The sequence below is a fragment of the Peromyscus maniculatus genome, chromosome 4 (genome assembly GCF_049852395.1).
Source record: "Peromyscus maniculatus bairdii isolate BWxNUB_F1_BW_parent chromosome 4, HU_Pman_BW_mat_3.1, whole genome shotgun sequence".
Taxonomy (NCBI): Eukaryota; Metazoa; Chordata; class Mammalia; order Rodentia; family Cricetidae; genus Peromyscus; species Peromyscus maniculatus.
The window spans coordinates 77,870,734-77,892,167 of record NC_134855.1 but is presented as its reverse complement, the minus strand read 5'-3'; the positions used below and the strand labels follow the sequence as shown (position 1 = coordinate 77,892,167).

The 21,434-nt window shown below is 47.4% G+C and overlaps 1 protein-coding gene across 1 annotated transcript in view; it reads left to right on the top strand.

Annotated features, from left to right (window-relative positions):
* Positions 1 to 21,434, top strand: part of Prr5l (proline rich 5 like) — an 85,770-nt gene that overhangs the window by 49,142 nt on the left and 15,194 nt on the right. Inside the window, exons 5-7 of the mRNA XM_042275798.2 lie at positions 3,669 to 3,726; positions 10,776 to 10,867; positions 16,729 to 16,869. Coding sequence (XP_042131732.1) covers positions 3,669 to 3,726; positions 10,776 to 10,867; positions 16,729 to 16,869 — 291 coding nt within the window. The remainder of the gene's footprint in view (positions 1 to 3,668; positions 3,727 to 10,775; positions 10,868 to 16,728; positions 16,870 to 21,434) is intronic.

The window sequence follows — 21,434 nt, the reverse complement described above, 5'->3', positions numbered from 1 at the left end:
TGCTGCTGCTTCCCTTAGTGTAGCTAATTAGAGAGATGGAACAAGATGATATAACCCCCTTCTGGAAGGAGTCTTGGTTGCACTCGAATATGTGCCTTGGAAAGGTGACTAAGAGCTTGCCCATTGGTTCTGGAGGAAGGCTGGGGTACCCGTGTTGACAGGAGGAGTCTTGAGCAGCACGGAGGTGATGTTCTGAGAACCTCACCTGGACTGACTCTGAGGAAGTACTAGGACAGATCCTCCAAGGTCACAGTGGAATTGGTGCTCAGGTGGAGTAACTGACTGTCCTTTCCTCTCATTTGAGGAATCTTTCACATCCACCTTGGCTGCCAGGCCGTCTAGACCAGCTGACTTCGGCCTGTGTTCTTGCTTTCAGACCCAGAGGCGGGATGCACTTGCTGGACCAGAGCTGGAGAACAGGTTGGGGCTCTGTTTTAATTGCCTGTTCAGGTCATAGTATTTTGTGATGAACAGTTTTTTTTTTTTTTCCTCCCTTCAACAAAATTGGCATGTTCCAGTATGGTGTAATTCGAACTGAGATTTGAGGTTCATCTGCCATCTTGAAATTAAACAATGGCCAATTACATTTTAAAATTGGGTCATAGCTGAATCTCCTTGGGATTTTGGAATCTGGATCATGTGTAGCTGTCATAGACATGTGATGGTGCTTTTCATAAACTGTGTTGTTGGTCCAGAGGTTGGAGAGACGGCTCAGTGGGTAATGTGTTTGTTGTGCAAATAGGAGGACCTGAGTGTGAATCCCCAACACCTATGAGAAAGCCGGGCCTGGTTGTGTGTGCTTGTAACCCCAGTGCTGGGAAGGCAGAGGCAGGAGGATGCTGGGGGGCTTGCTGGCTAAATGCTCTCGTTGAAAATAGTGATCTTTAGTTTCATCAAGAGACCTTGTATCCAAAAAAAAAAAAAAAAACCAGTGGAAATGGAGGCAAGGACACCCCGCACAGACCCATACATACCTACACACAGACGCCCCGAATCTCTCAGGACGGTTAAAGTCCTGTTCATCACGGACTTTCTTCACTTCTCTCTCCCAGGAAGCCGCTAGGCTGTTGCCACCTCCATCAGTAACTGCTGAGGATACACAGTGGTATATGTCTGTAGTCAATGGCTTTGCTAACAACATGATGGTATGCCAATGGTATCATGATAATGAGGATTTTAAATGTCCCCAACACAAAGAGATGCTAAGTATCTGAGATATGCCAGTTACTGTGAGCTCCTCACTACATATTATAATACATGCATTTAAAGGTCACAAATACACAACTATTTTATGTGTCCATTAAACTTTTAAAATATGGGGCTGGAGAGATGGCACCTCCGCTAAGAGTGCATACTGCTCCTGCAGAGAACCCAAGTTCGGTTCCCACCACCCACATTGGGTGACTCACACCTACCTGGAACTCCAGCTCCAGGGGATCTGATGTCTCTGGCCTTTGTGAGAACTGTGCTCATGTGTTCACGTCCCCACCCCCACCCCCAGACATAGGCACATAATCACAAATAATAAACATACATTTTAAAAATTAAAATATAGCCGGGCGGTGGTGGCACACGCCTTTAATCCCAGCACTCGGGAGGCAGAGCCAGGCGGATCTCTGTGAGTTCGAGGCCAGCCTGGGCTACCAAGTGAGTTCCAGGAAAGGCGCAAAGCTACACAGAGAAACCCTGTCTCGAAAAACAAAAAACAAAACAAAACAAAACAAAAATTAAAATATATTAAATCAATTGAAAAACATAATAAAATAATACAATTAGTGAGGAAAAAAAAGAAGAAAACTAGTGAAAGCTAGGAGGGGCTGGAAGCACATACCTGCTATCCCAGTCCTCAGGAGGCAGAGGAAGGAAGGTTACAAGTTTGAGACCAGCCTGGGCTACATAGGGAGACCCTGTCTATAACTAACTGACTAACAAACTAGATAAATATGTAAAGTAACTGAGTAGGACCTGAACCTATGTGGTCCTCACATTCTTCAAACTCAACTACACACACTGCTGTCATCACTGACTAGTTTTTGTGTCAACTTGGTACAGACTGGAGTCATCTGAAAAGGTGGAACTTCAATTGAGAAAATGCCTGCATAAGATTGGACTGTAGGCAAGCTATACTTTGGGCATTTTCTTAATTAGTGACTGATGAGGGAGGGCCCAGCCCATGGTGGGTAGTGCTGTTCCTGAGATGGGGGGTCCTTGATTCTGTAAAAAAAAGCAGGCTGAGCAAGCCATGAGGAGCAAGCCAGTAGGCAGCACCCCTTCATGGCCATGGCCTCTGCATCAGCTCCTGCCTCCAGGATCCTGCCCTGTTTGAGTTCCTGCCTTGACGTCCCTCAATGGACTGTGACTCAGGATATGTAAGCCAAATAAACATTTTCCTTGTCAAGTTGCTTTGGTCATGGTGTTTTATTACAGCAGGAGAAACTCTAACAAAGATAACTGTATTAGGAACTTGGGTTTTATAAAAAGCGGTGTGAGGAGAGCGTTGGGTTTTGTTGTTTGTACACCGCCTTGCTGTCTACTTCTCCCAGGATGGAGCACAAGTCTTTGATAACCTAATGAGGGAGGTCTGGAGAGGTACCAGGCCATCAGTGATCTCAGAGTTTCTGTGACTTCCTCGGGGTGGTTCTGTGTGTTAGGGACACAGCCCAGAGTGAAAAGAGCTTAGTTTTCAGAACCAGGAAGGGCAGTTTTGTCTCCTGGGCCTGCAGCCGTTAGTAAGTGAAGACAGAAGCTGGTTGTGACAGGAAAGAACGTAGCCTGCCTCTCTCTACAGCTCTCCCATGCACACCCTGTTGTTGATGGAGACATGCTCACTGCTACCCAGGAGTTTGCATATGATCTCTTTCTACTGTGTTAAGTGTAAGAAACCCCAGGTGTGAGAAGCCCCACATTTATTCTTTTTAAATTTTTTATTTATCTTTTAAGTGTGTGTGTGTGTGTGTGTGTGTGTGTGTGTGTGTAAGTGTGTGTAAGTATGTGCACAATGAGAGCAGGTACTTACAGAGTACCAGGCAATTGTGAGCCACATGATGTGGGAGCAGGGATTAAAACCTGGGTCCTTTGGAAGAGCAGAGCCACTGAGCCACCTTCCCAACTCCCTGAATTTATTTATGTATCTATTCTTTTGAGATGGGGGTCTTCCTTTGTCGCCCTGGCTGTTCTGAAAAAAATTCACAACGTAGACCAGGCTAGCATTGAACTCACTGAGATCCACCTGCTTCTGCCTCTTGAGTTCTGGGATTAAAGGCATGCACCACTACACTTGCCTTTGAACTTATTCTTAAGAAGAAAAAAATCTACCTCTGTTTAATTTCCCATTTGCCAAGACTCTCCATGTGGGTCGAAGCCATCCAGGACCTCGAGGACACTGGGCTCAACAGTGAACCGGGCTGGGCCCCTTCTGTGGCTCTTAGTTTGAGAGATTGGGTGGCGACTGCGTTCGGCGTTTGGCTTACTCCCCGTTGGCTGCGTGGTGTCTCACAGTCTTCCTCTGAGTTCTTGCCCTTCCAGGAGGACAAAGGGCCTCTTAATCGTCAAGGCCTGACTGGCCCAACAGGCTCGCAAAGTCTGCACTGCACGTTGGAATCGGAGGAGGGCTGGCCATTCCGCTTCAGAGTCTCCCAGCTCTTGTGCTCTTTGTTCTCTCTTGGCAGAACCAGCTTCTTGCAAAAGGACTGTCCTTCGTGGAGGAAAAGATCAAGGAGTCCGAAGGCAAGTACGAGGGAGGCCCTGGTGCCCGGGGTGACCATGGGGTGACTCAGCCCTCCATGTTTGCACAGCTGAGATGCTTGTGTCCGAAAGCAGCAGACTCCCAGTGAGTGAGTCACGCCTGCTTCTTGCTGCATCCAGGGGTCTGGACCAGCTGCCCCTGTCTGTGCCACCCAGACTGCCTTGGCAAACCTGGATTGGGATGGGGTGATGTATTGGAGGCCTGGGTAAGGGGTTTGCACGCATGTGTCCGGGTGGTGTCCTTTGAAGGGATGCAGGCAGCTGCCTAGCATAGATGCTGCTGGTTGCTCTGGTCTATGCCAGGCTATTCCCCATCCACTGTTGCAATATGTTTCTTGGAATCACAGTAGACAGAAGTGCTCCTCATTTGGGGGAACGTTAGGACCAGCCAGCTCCCACTCAATGGGATGTGGTCTGAAAGATGAATAAAGTTTCCTGGTCTGTCTGTGGTTTTAGAATCCAACTGACAGAATGGAAAGAAACTGACTGGAGAAGGGAGCTGGTCTCAAAGGAAAGAACTGACTTTGAGGGAAAGCTTAGCTTGTTCCTTAGTTTTCTATTGACTTTTTCTCCTCCTCTCCCCCCTCCCTCTCTCTTCCTTCCCTACCTTTCCCTCTCCCTCCCCATCCCCCTCATCTCAGGTTGGCCTCAGATGGCACAAGATGACCTAGAACTGATTCTCTTGCCTCCATCTCCCAAGTGTTGGGATTAGAGGCATGCAACACCATACTTGGTTTATACTAAGCTAGAGATGAAATCCAGGGCTTTGTGCATACTATGTAGGTATCCTAGCAACTGAGCTACATCCCCAGCTCAGATTCCCATTTTAAAGTTATGGAATGGGGTGAGGGCTTATATATAAGGGCCACATAACGCCATACTCTGCACACAGTCAGTCTATTTGTTCTTTGTGCTCTAGCCCAATGATCTCAGTTTAGATCAAATGGATGGATGTTCAGACTCAGACTTCATATGGCCATATAATGGAGTACGTGACTTCAAAAACATTCTGATGTGTGACAACATGTATGAACCCTGAGGACATTGTGTCCAGTGAAAGGTATTTTTACACACACTTGCATACACATGCACACACATTTTTTTCTTTCACATTTAGGCTGTGGTTTTTGTTTCTCTTAAGTCTGCAAATACCCATTGAACCATGTAGTTGGACTTTCTTGTCAGACTTTCTTTGGACCACCAGCCCTCAGATAATGACACAGAGACTTACTGTTAATTATGAAAGCTTGGCCTTATTGGCCTGAGTTTAGGTTTGTTCCTAACTAGCTCTTATAACTTAGTTAACCTGTTTCTGTTAATATATGCTCTGTTACATGGTTTTTTTTAATCTCTCCTTCAATCTGTATGTCCAACTCCTCTGTGTCTCCTTGGTGAAATCCTGGCGCCTAGATCTATCCCTTGAGTTCTTCGCTCTGCCTGGAAGTTCCGCCTAACCTCTCCTGCCTAGCTGTTGGTTGTTCAGCTTTTTTTATTAAACCAATAACAGCAATACATCTTCACACAGTGTACAAATATCCTGCAATAAAACCAAGGCTTTCAATTCTTTGAAACTAGGGCTGGAAAGATGGTTCATCAGGTAAGGATGCTTGCTGTTCTTGCAGAGAACCTCAGTTCAGTTCCTAGCACCCACATCAGGCACTCAGGAGTGAGTGCCTGTAACTCCAGCTCCAGGAGATCCGACTCCCTCTTCTGGCCTCCTTGAGCACCTGCACCCATGTACACATGCGGTTCATACACCACACAAACACAACATAAAATTAAAATAATCATTTGAAATTAGGATAAAACATATGATCTAAAATGTCCCCCTGTCACCACCACCTCACAGTTCACAGCACTAACTTTTCTTATCTTTATGTTGTGGCCTCCAGTTCTTCACCTCGAAACTAGAAATTCCACACCATTGAGCACCCATGTTTTTACAACCACCATTCACGCCTTGCTTCCAGAGTTTTGACTAAGAGGGACCATACAGTAATTGCATTTTTGTAAGTGGCTTCTTTTACTGGACATAATCTCTTCCAAGTCTGTATGTGTTGTCACCTGTCAGAAGATACCATGTGTTTTCGAAGTCATGTACTCCAGTGTATAGCTAGATAATATTTTCTTCATCTGTTCGTCCATCAGTGGTACCTGTTTTGACCAGAATTTAGTAGTTCTGTGCATCTGGGAGTCAGATTAGTACACAGATGTGGAAGGTAGCCCTCAAGGGAGGGACAAGAAGTACTTGTTCCTGGCCACTCAGCTTGTATGTCAGTCTTCTGGGACGTTACTACAGCTCCTGGAAATGTGTAAAACCAGCTCTATAAAGCAGGCATTGAGTAAGAATTAGATGTCGGGGTTGGGGATTTAGCTCAGTGGTCGAGCACGTGCCTAGCAAGTGCAAGGCCCTGGGTTCGGTCCTCAGCTGCAGGGGGGGGGGCGGGGGGGGGGGGGAGAATTAGATGTCCTTAAATTAGGAAGGTGGAAGTATGGATATAAGTGACTATCATCAGAGATGGACTCAAGAGTGGAAACTCAGAGATAGAGCTTAGATGGGATGACCAAAGATCATCCAAGATTTTGTGCTTGTAAACCCAAAGCACGGACCTGGTGATGCATTGCAGGCATTCCCACGAGACTTCCTAGTCTTAGGGTTGTGGTGTTGGAGCCCTTTCTGTACGCAGAACAGGCACAGAAGGACGTATAAGAGACATCCTCATCTTCAGACAGAATGATTCATTGATTTCATGTATTAGAACTTCAAGAATAGTTTTGTTTGGTTGAAAGGGTTCTCGTGTCACAAAAAATAAAATTTAAGAATGACCAGGATGCCCTGTGCCATTCCTAGGTGAAGGTGCCCTGGCACTTCCTACTTGTACTTGGGTTTGTTATTGTGTTCAGCCATACTTGACGGCAGCTGCTGACAGGAGACTCCATGTTGTTGGTAGTCTTTCCTACAGCTGTGCTGGCCTTGCTTTTCAGGATGTTTTTGATAGCAACCTGTGTGCTGCTGCTGATCTGATTCCTGGGGTATATCAGACGGCAGATTCGATGACAGACATCTAGAACTTTCCATTCACACCTTCACCGTTGTAGGGAGCTGACTCTGACTTAGTAGACTATTTCTGGACATGAAGCTGTCTGCTTCCTTTACCTCTTTCTTCCTTTGTTGGTCTGTGCCTGCTGCTCTGACAGAACACTTTTTGGAACCTTCTTTCCTTCCTGACCTTTATAGCCATCAGTCAGATCCAGCGTCCCAGCATGTACCTCTCAGCTGCAGGGTGGAAGGACTCCTTTAAGCATCCACGAGGCCTCCATCTTAGCATGGAAGTAGGCACAGCCCTGCATCACAGGGTTCTCCCTCCTTTTCTTCATTGTAAAAGGCTTCAGGTATGGGTCATGAACAAAGCCACCAAAATAGCCTTCATTCCTCTTCGGGGTTCAGTTTGGATTTGGGAAACCAGATGACCCTTTGATTCCCCTGCCTCATCCCTGCAGTGCATGCGCATTGCATACATCTGCAAGGTGGTTCTGTGTGGCCGATCAGTCACTTTCTGGATGCCAGGTCCTTTGCTAGATGCTGAGGCTGCTAACCTGGAAATGGGAACATGTATGAATCAAGTCACCATGTGTTAGTTTGTCAGTTGCGTGTGAGTGGTTGGGTATGAGTGTAACCAAGACTAGTACTACTAACATACACAGGAGGGGATTTGATTCATTGGAGGAATAAAGTGAGACTGTAAGAATAAAATCTGAACCGAAACAAGGAGGATTAACAGGCAAGTTGGACAAAGGGGGTGGGGGGAGAAGTCTGGACAGAGGAATTACCATAGGCAAAGGCTCTGTGGTATGAGGAAGCCTGATGAATATGAGGGGCTGAGATCAAGCCTGCAGAGCCACAGTTCAAAGACTGAGGAAAATCTAGCTGAGGATGAAGACATGAGAGAAGGAGACAGAGCCTCGTGGTTGTGTAGTCTACATTGTAGAAGTGTCCTTCTCCTAAGAGAAAACAGAGAATGTCCCTACTCACTAGAAAGGCTTACTGACTGGAACGTCACCTATTTGGGTTAGATAGGAACCTCCTGCCCCTGAGAGACCTGGCATGTGCAGAAACCTACACACTTGGCACTTGCCATTGTTTGCTATTTCTGGCCTTTACCTGGTGGTTTATTGATGTGTCTGGCTTGGTGCTCTGCACCTAAAATGTAAGAAGGACAAACCTGGCCCAGGACAAACCTGTCTCAGCTTCTCAAGTTCTAGCCTGGGTCAATTCCAGCAACGTTTGATGAATTTGCTTTGCCAGGGAAGACAGAGCATGGCACGGGTCTGCGTCCAGCCTGACCTCCCAGCAGCTGCTGGCGACTAGCTGTGTCCTTGTTCTGTGCTTTCTCCCCAACTACTGCCTTTATTGGCCATTAAATTAATAGACGGGAGACACTAAATGAATCTACCAAGGTTCGTTCCTTGGAACTAGTGGTGTTTTGCCAAACGCATCTCTGGGTGTCTTGTCTTGGCTGACCCAGTTTCTCTGCTCAGGATGAGCAGACAGTAGCCCATGAGCTCCGATATCTAGGTCATTAAGCAGCAGCTACTTCAACCAGGCCCTCTCCTCTCACATCCCTTCAGTGGCATGAGGTGACCTGTGTACTTCAGCCTGTGGGTGGCATTTGGCTTCCTGGTGCCGGGGGTGAGCAGGCACCGTTGGGAGGTGCCTCCCAGCTATGGTGCAACCGTGGGTGAAGGTGATACTGTAGATCATCTTACTGCTTCTCACCTGACAGCTCAAACCCAGAATCAGGCCAAGGTATGTAACCGAGCCAACGGAGCAGTGTATACAACTGTGCAAACAGCAGTGTATAACTGTGCACACAGATCAGTGTACAGCTATACAAACAGCAGTGTATAACTGCAAAATGAGCAGTATATAACTGCAAACAGTAAGTGTACAACTGTGCAAATAGATCAGTGTACAATTATGCATACAGCAGTATGTAATTGTACAGGTATATAACTGTACAAACAGAGCAGTGTACAGCTGTGCAAACAGCAACGTATAATTGTGCAAACAACAGTGTATAATTGTGCAAACATATCAGTGTACAATGGTGAAAACAGCAGTGTATAACTGCAAACAGATCAGTGTACAACTGTGCACACAGCAATGTATAACTGCAAACAGCAGTGGATAACTTGTGCAAACAGATTAGTATACAACTGTGCAAACAGCAGTGTATAACTGTGCAGGTGTAGAACTGTGTAAACAGAGCAGTATATAACTGCAAACCAAGGAGTGTATAACAAGTGTGCAAATGGAGCAATGTATAACTGCAAACAGCAGTGCATAACTGTGCAAACAGCAGTGGATAACTTGTGCAAACAGATTAGTATACAACTGTGCAAACAACAGTGTATAACTGTGCAGGTGTAGAACTGTGCAAACAGAGCAGTATATAACTGCAAACCAAGGAGTGGATTAACAAGTGTGCAAATGGAGCAATGTATAACTGCAAACAGCAGTGCATAACTGTGCAAACAGCAGTGGATAACAAGTGTGCAAATGGAGCAGTGTATAACTGCAAACAGATGAGTGTATAACTGTGCAAACAACCTTCAAAACAATCAGATAAAGACCATGAGGTCAGGGACCCCAGCTTTGCCTTTGAGCTGTGTGTTGTTAGCCTAGCTCCTTGTGGTTTCTGAGCCTATAAGATGGGGTAACAGGACCTACTCACATCGTACTGATCAGTAGTTTAGCACAGTGTCTGAAGATGCCGAAACACTCATGGATATCGATTGTCACATGATTGTAAACCTTCACCTCCCCTTTCTGAGTTTGGGCATAGAAAAGCACATTAGTGTGTTTCCAGTTGAGGCTTCCCACTTGAATTTTGCTATTAAAAAAAAAATCCAAGGTCATTTTCTAAATAAGAAGTTGACTTGGCTCACTGATTTGGATGCTCAAACACTTTGGTGTGTCTTCTGGTAGGAGCCTCATGATGGGTAGCATTGTGGTGGTAGGTAAGTGTGGAAGGAATCACATGGGGAGCCAGGAAGCCAGAGCAGAAGCCAGAGACCAGTTCTGTGGAGGCCCATCAGAGCAAACCAATCTGAGCTTGCTTTACCCAGCAGGGCTGCATAAGGAGATAATTTGATCAAGGGTGTGTTTACCAGGTGTTTGGAAGGGTCTACACTTGGCTGTATGGTGTGCTTTGATCTAGCAAGGGGGCATTGTTATAAAAAGCCCTTTTGAGTAAACAGAAAAGACCAGTGGGCATTGACCCAGGTCCTCCCAAAGCTATCCTGTGTTTCTGTCTTTCTCCTCTTCTCTTTCTATCTAATATTTTCTTATCCCTCTCTCCTTCTCATAAGAACCCTTGAAAAGGTGGGAGCTGGCCTCTCACACAGCTCATTTTCAAAGCCCCCACCAAAAGAGCCTCGCTCTGCAGCCTGACACTAGTCTGTTCCAAGGTCAGGGCTCCCAATGACCTCTGACTGGGTCACACCTCTTAAATATTCTCTTTTGCCATCCTTACTATAGAGCACAGGCTAGCCTCAAACTCACTGTACATAGCCCAGGCTGGCCTTAAACTCATGACCCTTTTGCTTCTACCTCCCAAGTACTGGGATTACAAGCATGCAGCCACACTCCCCACCTGCCACCCTGGTGTCTGAGCTTCCACCATGTGAACCCTGGGTACCACTTCATGGTACACCGACCGCTGTCATACTTTGTGGCTTAAACACCCTCTCCCTGGTCCTGCAAAGGCTGTTCCTCAACTTACATTCAGGATCTCACCAGCAATGTTGGATTTCAATTGCTGTGTGTATCCTACGAGGAACTCTCCTGATGGCCTTAGCAGGGACAAAGACCCTGGAGCACTGTGGCTGTGATCTCTGGGTGTCAGCAGCTCCGGGCTACGAGTTCCCCAGTGAATGCAGCTTCACATTTGAGGAGGAGCTGTTCTTTGGCCCCTCCTGGCAGTGATGACATTTTCTCTTCTTTCTCCCATCTTCTCTCCCATGTGTAGGTGACAGTCGGATTGAGGTTCTGGCTGAAGTCTGGGACCACTTCTTCACCGAGACTCTGCCCACCCTGCAGGCGATATTTTATCCGGTTCAGGTTAGTGTCACTGGGATGCAACAGCCTGTCTCTTCCACTGACCTTGGTGATCAGGCCTCTTGCTAAGAGGGGGACAGTCTAGAGGTGGGCACCTTGGTGAGAAAGGGCGATGGAGGGCTTCTGAGGACTCTCTGGGTCTATATTTAGCCCCTGACTTCAAGTGAAGAGAGTCTTATATATAACCAGCAATTTGGAGGATCTTGTTGGTCTTGTGGTTCAGATGGTATATATACTGAGCAGGGTGGGTTTTCTTTTTCCTTCTCCTCCATTCTCACTCCACCTCTCCTCACTGGCATTTTTTTGAAGCACAATTTTAAAATACTTTATTAGTGCACATTGATCAGAAAGTCTTGATTTTTTCAGATAGCTTCACATGTGTCTAATGCACTTTTATCATATTCACCCCCTTATACCCTGCTGCCCACCCCCACCCCCACCCCGGTCTCCTTGAAACACATATTAAGCAAGTTACTGTTGTCTGGAAGTCATGAGGAAGGATACCGTTCCCTGCTGTCTGTGATGGACTCTCACCTGAAGAACTACATGATCTAACCGTGCTGGCCGAGGAGTGGGGAACGGGCAGGCTGGAGTTGTGCAGTGTTAGTTCGGGGGTGTTTAACTTTGTATACAGCACCATTCATTCAGTCCCTGAAAGACGTGGGATTGGGATTTAGGGCTGGAGAGATAATACAGCAGTTAAGAATTTGTAATGGTTTTTAGAGGCCCTGGGTGCAATTCCCAACACTCATGTAGGATGGCTCACAACTGCCTGTAACTCCAGTTCCAGGGGAGCCAATGCCCTCCTCTGAACTCCATGGGTCCCTGTACTCATAAGCATAAGCCCCCACAGAGATACAAGCCTATACATATAATTTAAAGGAATAACGATAATAAGTGTCTTTCTAGAATGTGGGAGTTAGGGAAGGCTATTTGAACAGCTTGCCATGGCAAGCATGAGGCTCTGAATTCAGATCTTCATCATCCATTTAAAAGTCAGTAGAGCCACACATCCTGACCTCAGTGGTTGCAGGAGACAGGCAGGTCTCTGAGCCCTGCTGCCCAGGCAGTCTAGTTTAATTGGCGAGCTACTCCTCTCCCAGATTGCTCTCACATACCTGCAGCTTGCTCACAGTCCTCTCCGCACCCCGTGGTTAAGGCTTTTTTTTGCCTGGTCTGGCTTTGTTGAAGGGTGAGTGTAATAAGCAGACTGGAAACGGAGCCACCAGCAATGGTTGGAATTTCCTCATTCCACAGCGAAGGCCTCAGGAGATTGTTTGCACTCACGGTGTTTTAAAGGAGCATGGGATGCCTTGTGCTCCATACCCAATATTTAAAATGATGTTTAGTGACGTCACTTCCCATTGCAGACTTGCCTCTCACGGCTCCTGCAACACAGTGCATGTAGTAGCCTGTAGCCCGTTCCTCTCATCAGCCTCAGTCTGGACCAGTGGGGCTGGAGACCCTGCAGCTTCTGCCCCCACAGATACCCTTCCCCTTGCAGCGGTCACCCCTTAGCGAGCAGCAGGTCCTCAGAGAGATAGACCTGAGGGTAGGGTTCGCCGATGTAGCAAATAAATATACAAGGTGTTGCCTTAACTTTGAATTTTATATAAATGTCAAAGAATGGATTCTGACACACGTGTATATGAAAACAGAATTTAACCTGTATCTTGTGTTTGATCTGTTTATAACCCAAAGGAAAGGGATGTGCAAATCAGGGTCCTTTGTGTAGCAACCGCTACACAATGGTGATGGCTATAGAATGTGGAGTGTGGGTCAGGATGGGCACGGAGGGGCTCAGAGCCAGGCAGGAGCACAGTCCTCCAGACCTAGGATGGTTCTGTTTTGATTCTCTTAAAAAAAAAAAAAGCAGTCAGATCTGGCAATATGAAGTATTGCTCATTTCACTTTTCTCACTCCCAGCAACTAAGTGGCCCTCGCGCCCTGGCCACCTTCTTCCCCTGCTGACCTTGAATGGCATCTGTCTGTGCAGACACATTGATTGTATTTGCTAGCTGAGACTGAGTGGGAGAGGCATAGATTCAAAGCATGGACGGACTATTCAAAGGGGGTGAGGGGAGCCTATAACACATGGGCACCAAGGTAGAAGGCACCCAAAGTGGATGGCCTGTACATTGGGTACCATGGAGGTGATTTTCTGTTCAAAGGACCAAGATAGACTTGCTTTTGAATGAGTAGGTGTCCTTTCTCTGCCGTTTCAGTCTGAGGACACCCCCGGGCCCTGGTTAATGGCTGTGAATGGAAGTCCCAGGAAGCAGCGATTGACTTGTTTCTATTGGTATAAACTGGGCACCTCATGTCTCCCTTCCAGTGCATTTCCTGACAGTCCGAGAAGGCAGATTTTGCCTGCGGAAAAGCCTTTGTGGCTGCTGGGGCCGTAGACATAAAGCAGCCTGGATTGAAAGTGGTTTAGTAAGAGACGCTGCCCTTGTCGGGCGGTGGTGGCGCACGCCTTTAATCCCAGCACTCGGGAGGCAGAGCCAGGCGGATCTCTGTGAGTTCGAGGCCAGCCTGGGCTACCAAGTGAGCTCCAGGAAAGGCGCAAAGCTACACAGAGAAACCCTGTCTCGAAAAAAAAAAAAAAAAAAAAAAAAAAAGAGACGCTGCCCTAATTGTTCGCATCTGTTTTTCTCTGGCCTGGTCGAGCCGGTGGGTTTGGAATGGGTTGCTCTTGAATGCCCACCATATTTGCCCACTCCAGCAGTCATCTCCATCCCCTCCATTGTGTGAGAAAAGGTGCTCTCAGATACTCACTGGGAGCGTGAGCCGGCTCATTCTTTTGAGAGGCTAATGTGGCAGTATCCAGAAAACGTGTGTGTGCCCAGGTATACGCGCGTGTGCGCACACACACGCACACACAATATACATGTGTGAGTATATATGTAGAGGCCAGAGGCCAATATCAGGTGTCCTTCCCTTTTTGAGACAGGGTCTTCCAAAACTTGTTATTTCACTGACTTGGCTAGACTATCTGACCGGGAATCTTCTTGGCTCTGCCTGTCTGGTTTCGAGATTACAGACTGCATCTGGTCTTTTGAATGTGGGTTTTGGCGGCTAAAACTCAGGTCTTCAGGCTTGTTCAGCACTCACTTTAACCACCATCTCCCCATCCCTTTTTAAAGGTGGTTTTGATAGTGTCTGTTTTCTTTGAAAGAGTGGTAACAATCTGGATACACTAACCAAAGTGTCCAGAGAATCATGGATAAACACGTTTACTACAGCATTGTTGTAGTATAAAAGGCGTTTTAGTTGAAGAAATGGCAGGTAGAGTACACTCACTTATTAGAATACTGTGTGGCCTTAAGGTAAGATGGAGCAAGGGAAAAGCAAGGTGGGCTGATATGCAAAGATATCCAAGTTAAACTAAGCTAAATAAAGGCATGCAAAATACGGTTTCTATGTGTGTTCAAAGGTTATGTGTGTAATTCTATAGAAGTAAAAACTTTCTAGAAAAATCCAGAAGATAAATACAAGTCTTTGAAGGGTGGTTTCTTATATGGATATCCAGAAAGCTACGGAAGGTGACTTCTGCTTGCCCGAACCCTGTCCTAACTGAATCGTAACCTAGAAATATCTGTTACCTAATGGTTTAAAAGTGGAATCCAAAACAAAATGACAAAGTACCAGGAGTCATCCCTATGACTGGCAAGTGGAAGGCCCCCAGTGCCTGGGTGGCCTCGAGGGGCTTCCAGTTATGCAAAGTAGTTCTGCAGTTGCTGGTTGGGGAGGGGAGTTCTGGACTTGCCTTCCTGTTCCTTGCTGTCTCCCCTTTCCTCCAGACTGACATTCAGACTAGTTTCTAAATGTCTACTTGCCCTTGCCTGCCTTTTTCTCTTTCTCTGCCTTGCATGACTTAAATCCAGCAGTTCTACTAAGGACACCACAGAGGGGGCGTGAACGAAAGTTGACGAGTTCCTGTCCTCCCCCAGCATCCTCTGTCCTCAAACAGCCTGGCATAAACAGTAATGAAGGCTGGTGTTGGGTCGGGCATCCTAGCCATCCAGCTATCAAGCATGGGTAATCCCAGCTCCTCAGCATTTTAGGTAGTGAAAGAATAAGAGTGTATGTGAGGGACGCAGTAAAGAAACCACTGAGATGTCTACTCCGTGATTAGGGGGAAGTTTTTTTATTGTGGTTAAGAGAGAGAGAATATCTAGAGGCATCTGGAAGAGTCCAGAGCCAAGAGAAAAAGAAGCAGACTGGACATGAGCTAGGGAAGTGGGGAGGGGAGAGGGGGAGAGAGAGAGAGAGAGAGAGAGAGAGAGAGAGAGAGAGAGAGAGAGAGAGAGAGAGAGAGAGAGAGAGAGAGAGAATGGTGGGGAAGAGAAAGCAGAGAACGAGGGGGATTGTAACAAGGAAACACCTTGCCATTAAAAAGGGATCTGGACTAGCCTGGGAGCTAGCACAGTGCAGGAAGAGCTAGGGGAGTGAGAAGGGCCAGAACTCTAGTGTGGGGCCTTGAGATGTATAACAAGTACTTGTGAATGAGGACTGAGGGAGCCTGGAGGCCTGCATGGGCTTTGATATGGAACCACTTCTGGTATATGTCAGTGGAGAGCCATATGTCCCTTCTGCCAGAGGCAAGGGCAATGACTCCTTTTGATGGGTGGAAACCCATTCCACAAGTTGCTAGGGAATGCTGGGTTTTATTTAACAGTCAGAAATCCTCTAGTCCAGCTTGAGCTAAGCCAAGAATGTCATTTATAGACATATGTAGTGCCTGTGACCTAACAAAGACCAAGTAAAAGAACCTTTCATTTGTAATTTGTAATCATTTTAATGCTATAGAAAGGAAAAAAAAAAACCTCTTGAAGTATACATTGCAACATCTCAGATGGCTTTGAGGGGACCATTGAGGATTGTTGGAGTCAGATTACTAGAAGGTTACTAATACCACAGACAGACAACAGCGTGGCTGGGTCTCTAAGGAGAGTCCAGGCCCCAGCTCCACAGACAGACAGCATACTGCAAGCTCTGAAGAGGCCTCAGCTGATTGGAGGATGCCCACCGTGTGGAAAGAGCTGCTGGTTGGTCCTGTCTGCTGGTTCCTGTGCTGCTCTCACTTGGAAGTGCCATCATAGGCACAGGGAAGAGTCATATTTAATCAGGACAGTGCGGGTTAGTCAAGTTTATCCCTCCCCATGACACACACATGCAAATAAATCTTCAAAAATGTAAAAATGCCTCTCCCAAGTCCTAGGGTTCCAGCAGATGAGTTTGAGAAGGACACACACAAACCACAGCAGAAGTGGAGCTGACATGTACTGTTTACATCTAAGTGCTTAGGGTCCTGCCCAGCACACAGAGTCCAGCAAATGCAGACCCTCGTGACTCTTGGTATTTTTCATCTCCTGCCTACTACTCCAATAGCTGAAGTAGTGACACTTTTTCTACTTACAAATCACTTTTCCTTAGTTTCTTGTGATTATGTAAGAGTCTACCATCTTATTTAACCACGTAAGGGCTGATGTTGCCTGACCTGTGATGAGCACTTAAATATTTAGCAGATGAAATTGAGAAAGCAGCCTTGAAGTCAGGGTGTGTGTGTGGGGGGGAGAGTCGTAATCTGTTCTGTCTCTTTCTCCCTCCTTGCCAACCACTGACAGCATGGCCCCTATTATATGTGTCTTGTATCGTTGTTGGGTTATCAAAAACACGCTGATCCATACCTTGTCTTAATGCCAGAGGAGACAAGACCTGGGTCTTCTGGAACAGCCCACAGGCTTTGCACATGCCTGTCCAGTCCATCCTGAGTGCAAACACTTCCCCTGAACTACTTGAGGCTGGTGGGGATCCAGCAAACACTCACCTCTCACCACCCCACCTGTCTTCTTCCCTAGGGACAGGAGTTGACCATCCGCCAGATCTCCCTGCTGGGCTTCCGGGACCTGGTCCTGCTGAAGGTGAAGCTGGGTGACTGGCTGCTGTTGGCACAGTCCAAGTTGCCCTCATCCGTTATACAAATGCTGCTCATTCTGCAGGTGAGTGCTGGGGGAGGCCTGCTCCTCAGGCCAGCCGGTAGTGAAATAATCCAGCCCTGATGGAGGTGGGGAGGCGGTCTAACAACAGAGCCGGGTAGCTGAGCTGTGCGTCCTTCTCCTCGTCCATCCGTGTTTCTTGGTTCACTGGCTCATGTATTTGCTGTACACCATCAGGCCCCTAGTGCTGTACTTGGTGCTGGCGTTGGAGTAAGGGGAAAAAAAGACCTGGAACCTGATTTCCTGGGTGCTGTGGCCTTCTCAGTCCCTGTGAAGGTGGGATTTGGGTGCTTGCATTCCCTCTGTTCTGAATGCTCTGTGGTCTGGGACAGTCAAGGCATATCCTGAACATTTCCCTCATGCTTCTGACCTCAGCACCCAGCCCAGGGTTTTGAGCACACAAGTAGGTGCCAGCTAGTGAGGAGTAGACATCCTTCTGTACTCTTCAGCTATGTCAAGGGGCCAAAGAGTGCAAATAATAACCAAGTATCTACCATAGTTGAGTCAAGATAGACCTGGAACTCCTAAATGGGCATCATGGCAAAGCAAGACCATGTCAGGTCTCAGAGCCACCAGCTCTGGTCACTTTCTGGTCTCGGTTTGGACGGTTCTTCCTTATTTTTTTGTGATGCTGTCTCTTGTGGCCTTGCCTGGTTGCTGCTGGTTGTTGGTCTTTCGCTGTGTGTGGAATTATTTGGATCAGATTACATATGACCGCCCTGGTGTTTTGTTTCCATCGAGCCACTACCCAGATGGCTCCAGGCTGTCTTCTCATCCCGATCCTAAATCTGCAACAGGAAGATGAGCTAACACTTCTCAGGCTCTGGTTGTTTGCCAGGTGCAGGCACAAGGACTATAAATGTACTGTTTTCTTAAACAATCCAAACAACCATTTTATGAGGTCAGCGTTGTTGTTATTCCCATGCTCCAGATGAGGAAACAATAACAGGACACTTCTGCGCTTGAGTGAAATCCCTCAGCTGGGAAGAGGTGCTAAGATTCTGATACTCAGAACGTCCTGCTCCCTTCTTGGGGCAACGGATCTGATCGGTGCATGTTGGGTTTGGGGATTCCTTTTGCCCAATCAGCTGTGACCTTGAATGAGGTCAGGTGGAACCCACATGCCCTGGGGAGTCCGTTCCCATGGATGGCTGTGCAGTTCTCAGGTTCCAGTCTCTACCAGGCTCTTGATGACTGGAGGAATGCCACCAGCTCCCCCTCCCCCAGCTACTATGCTTTTGGCTATCTTGGGGCCGTCTTTCTGCATATTCCCCTTTCCTGTAATCAGAAAAGAGGAAGGGTCATCGCAGAGATGACGGTGGGTATCAGTCTAGGTCCAGCCTTTTTGTAGGAGGGAAGAAAGGGATGGGCATGGCAAAGTGCCTGCAGCTTGCATCTGAAGTACTGAACACAGAGCTTAGCTCCCACATATGGAGTCTAGAAAAGGAGCCCCTGAGGATTCTGGGAGTAGGGTTAGGAAGCCGGGCTCCACTTTCAGTTTTTGTGTATAACCATTCGGGGAGGCATCCAGCGTTAGTTACTTCCCCTTTTGCTATGACAAAATACCTGAGAAAAACAACTTAAAAGAGGAAGGGTCATTTAGGTTTCCAGTCATCACCGCACAGAAGCCGTGGCAACAGGAAGGTGCGGCAGCTGCCTACACCGTATCTTGTATCTGTATCAGCAAGCAGAGAGGGATGGATGTTGGTACTCAGCTGGGTTCCTCTTTCCATGCAGCCTGAGACTCCAGTCCAGGGAATGGTGCTGTCCATGTGTAGGGTGGGTCTTCCCACCTCTATAACCTAATCTAGATAAGCCCTCACAGACAGGCAGGCATGTTCCCCAGGGGGGTTTCCATTCTGACAGTCAAGTTAACTACTACACATCCCTTTCTATTTGTGGATGTGGTTGCCCTCTGAGGATTTTTCCCTACTTGCAGGAGGACCTGTTTTTGTTCATGAAAGCCTTTTGAGGGTCTGGGTCCTGCATAGAACAACCTGATGACACATGTCACCACCCCTTAAAGCCCCTGAAGATGCCCCAGAACTTCCATCTACTCTGCCCTGTCCAACTAACCCACCATGCTGTGTGTCTGCAACTTTTTCCATCTGATCTTAGGAAATCTGCTCAAGATGGTCCCTGGACCTTCAGCCCCTTCCACCTTTCCATCAGGTATTGGAAGCTGGCTTACCTGGTGCTCTGGCCTTCTTGGTCCCTGCGGGGCTGGGATCTGGTACCACTTTCTCTCTGCTCTAAACGTTGTCTGGAACAGTCAAAGCAAAATCTTAAGCTTCTTCCTCACGCTTGCACCCTCAGCACGCAGCCCAGTCTTGATCGTAAAAGTAGGTGTTCAGAAAGGGATGGAGCCAGCTAGTAAGATTTTAATGAAGAGGACCCAAGTCCATGGCCTTGGAGGACCATGGTGGCTTCTTCTTATAAAAGAGTGAAGCTAGAGAAGCTCCGTGGCTATGTTGAAGTTTTGGGAAATTGGCCAAGGAAACAGTCTCTGCTGTGAGTCTCCTTGGTTTTTTCCCACGTCAAGGTGGTGGACAATCAGAGACAGTAGCTAACTAAGAGGAGTATAGACCGATCCATGGGAGCTGGACCAGTCAGCCATTCCTCATTCACTCGCTCTGTCCTCTGAGCCTTCCTTCCTGCTCCTAGGTACAGGAAATACCCTAAGAACTTGTAAGATGGTCACACTCCAGGGTGGGGCACTTGGCATCTTTTCCCTCTGCACCTCCTGGGACTAGATCTCCTGGACCCTTCCTCCCTTGGATCTCACAGACCTGAGGCGGGAGGATGACAGCAGTCAACGTAGGTCTTTCCTCAGTCCAAATCTATTTTCTGGGGCCTGAGGGGCAGCAGCTTGGGAGTCAGAATAGAATGTTCAGGGAATAATCCACTCTGGAGCCACACCTGCTACAGGGAATGTACTGTGAATTGTCCGTTTTTTCCTAGGCCCTTACTCTCCACAGGACATGAGACCTGGGAATGATTTTCCCCAAATAACCTGACAGATACAAAGACAAAGAGCCTTTCTCAGACTTCAGCTCTCTCTTTCCACCAGCCTTCCACACATTCTTGAGCCAATCCCTCCCTTGTAGGAAGACACAAGGGCATCTCCTGCTATAGGTAGAGAGCTCCTGTTCTCAAAGGGTCCCCCCACCAGATGATGAGGGAGGCCTTCCGTTATTATGGGGCCCTGCCCAAGAGGCAGGGTGTGTGACGTTGTCCTTGGAGGGCCCTGGGCCTGGTTTAATCGTCTCCCATCTCCCACTCAACATTCTTAGTAATTTTTGACTGTAGGGCTCAGCGTCCTGTTTGGTACTGGGCCGTGAAAAGTTGTCTTTTACAGGCTGTGTTTTGCTAAGTGGGCTAGCATGGGCTAGCGGTGGGGCAGAAGACTGAGGATGCCCTCACGGGCCGTGTCCTTGGGAGAGCTCCCCAGCTCCAAGCTGGCTTATCATCCGTTTGCCTCCTGCCTTTTGCCGCTTCTGTTTCCTGTCACTTCTCTTCTGGGGGAAAAGCTAGAGAAGAAGTTGATGAGAACTAGCAAGAGAATACAAATAAAAGAAGAAGAAAGCCTTGATTAGGCTTTGAGACCCAGTAAAGGTGGTTTATGGCTTGGAATGCTCTGCTCTGAGGTCTGGTTTGGTTCCTGCCCCCCTTTTTTTCCTACTGCCTTGAGTGCTCCCCCCCCCAATCTGGTTTGGGCAGGCCTTCCTAAGTAAAGCAGCTTATTTTCTTATCCTTTTCATTTCCAACGCTAAGCGTTCTCATGCCTGAGCTCAAGGGGAGTGGAGAGCAGTGTGGGGCGGCTCGCCGTGCCTATTCCCACGGCCACAGTCAAGTTCATCCCAGTGAACAGTCACTTACTCTGCATTGGTCTCTTCCCTCCCTTTCTAGTCCCAGACTGCAAGCTCTGCATACACCTGTAGCTTCTTCTTAGGTTTTTGTTTTCTTAAACCACCCAACACCCAAGCATCTGCATCTCATTTGATGTAGCTGAGGAGGGCCAAGGGAGAACCCGTTTCCTAGGAACCACATCTCATCCGTCCAATCCCTGATCTGCAGGAGTGGGCCCAACCTGCTTCACTCCACAGACAACTCGGGCCCGTGATGAGCTTTGTGTTGTTTTTAAGGAAAGCCATTCAGGGTCTATTTTGGAGACTTTGAGGAGATAATCTTTCTGGCTATAGAGACCCCTGGAGCCTCCTTAGGCCCTTTCCTGGTGATCTTTGCCACCCCTCATCAGGAGAGCACATTTTCACACCCTTTCCAGAGTGAGAAACAGTTCACAAGGAGCATGCTGTTTTTTTTTTTTAAGTGTAACTGTTATTTTTATTTATTGGTTTTTCTTTTTTTAAAGGCTACCCACTATATTATTCCACTGATATGCAATAATATCCAGAATACACACATCTTTTCTTAATTTTTTTATGTATATGAGTGCTCTATTGAATTTTTGTCTGAAGAGGGCATCAGATCCCACTATATGATGGTTGTGAGCCACCATGCGGTTTCTGGGAATTGAACCCGGGTCCTCTGGAAGAGCGGCCAGTGCT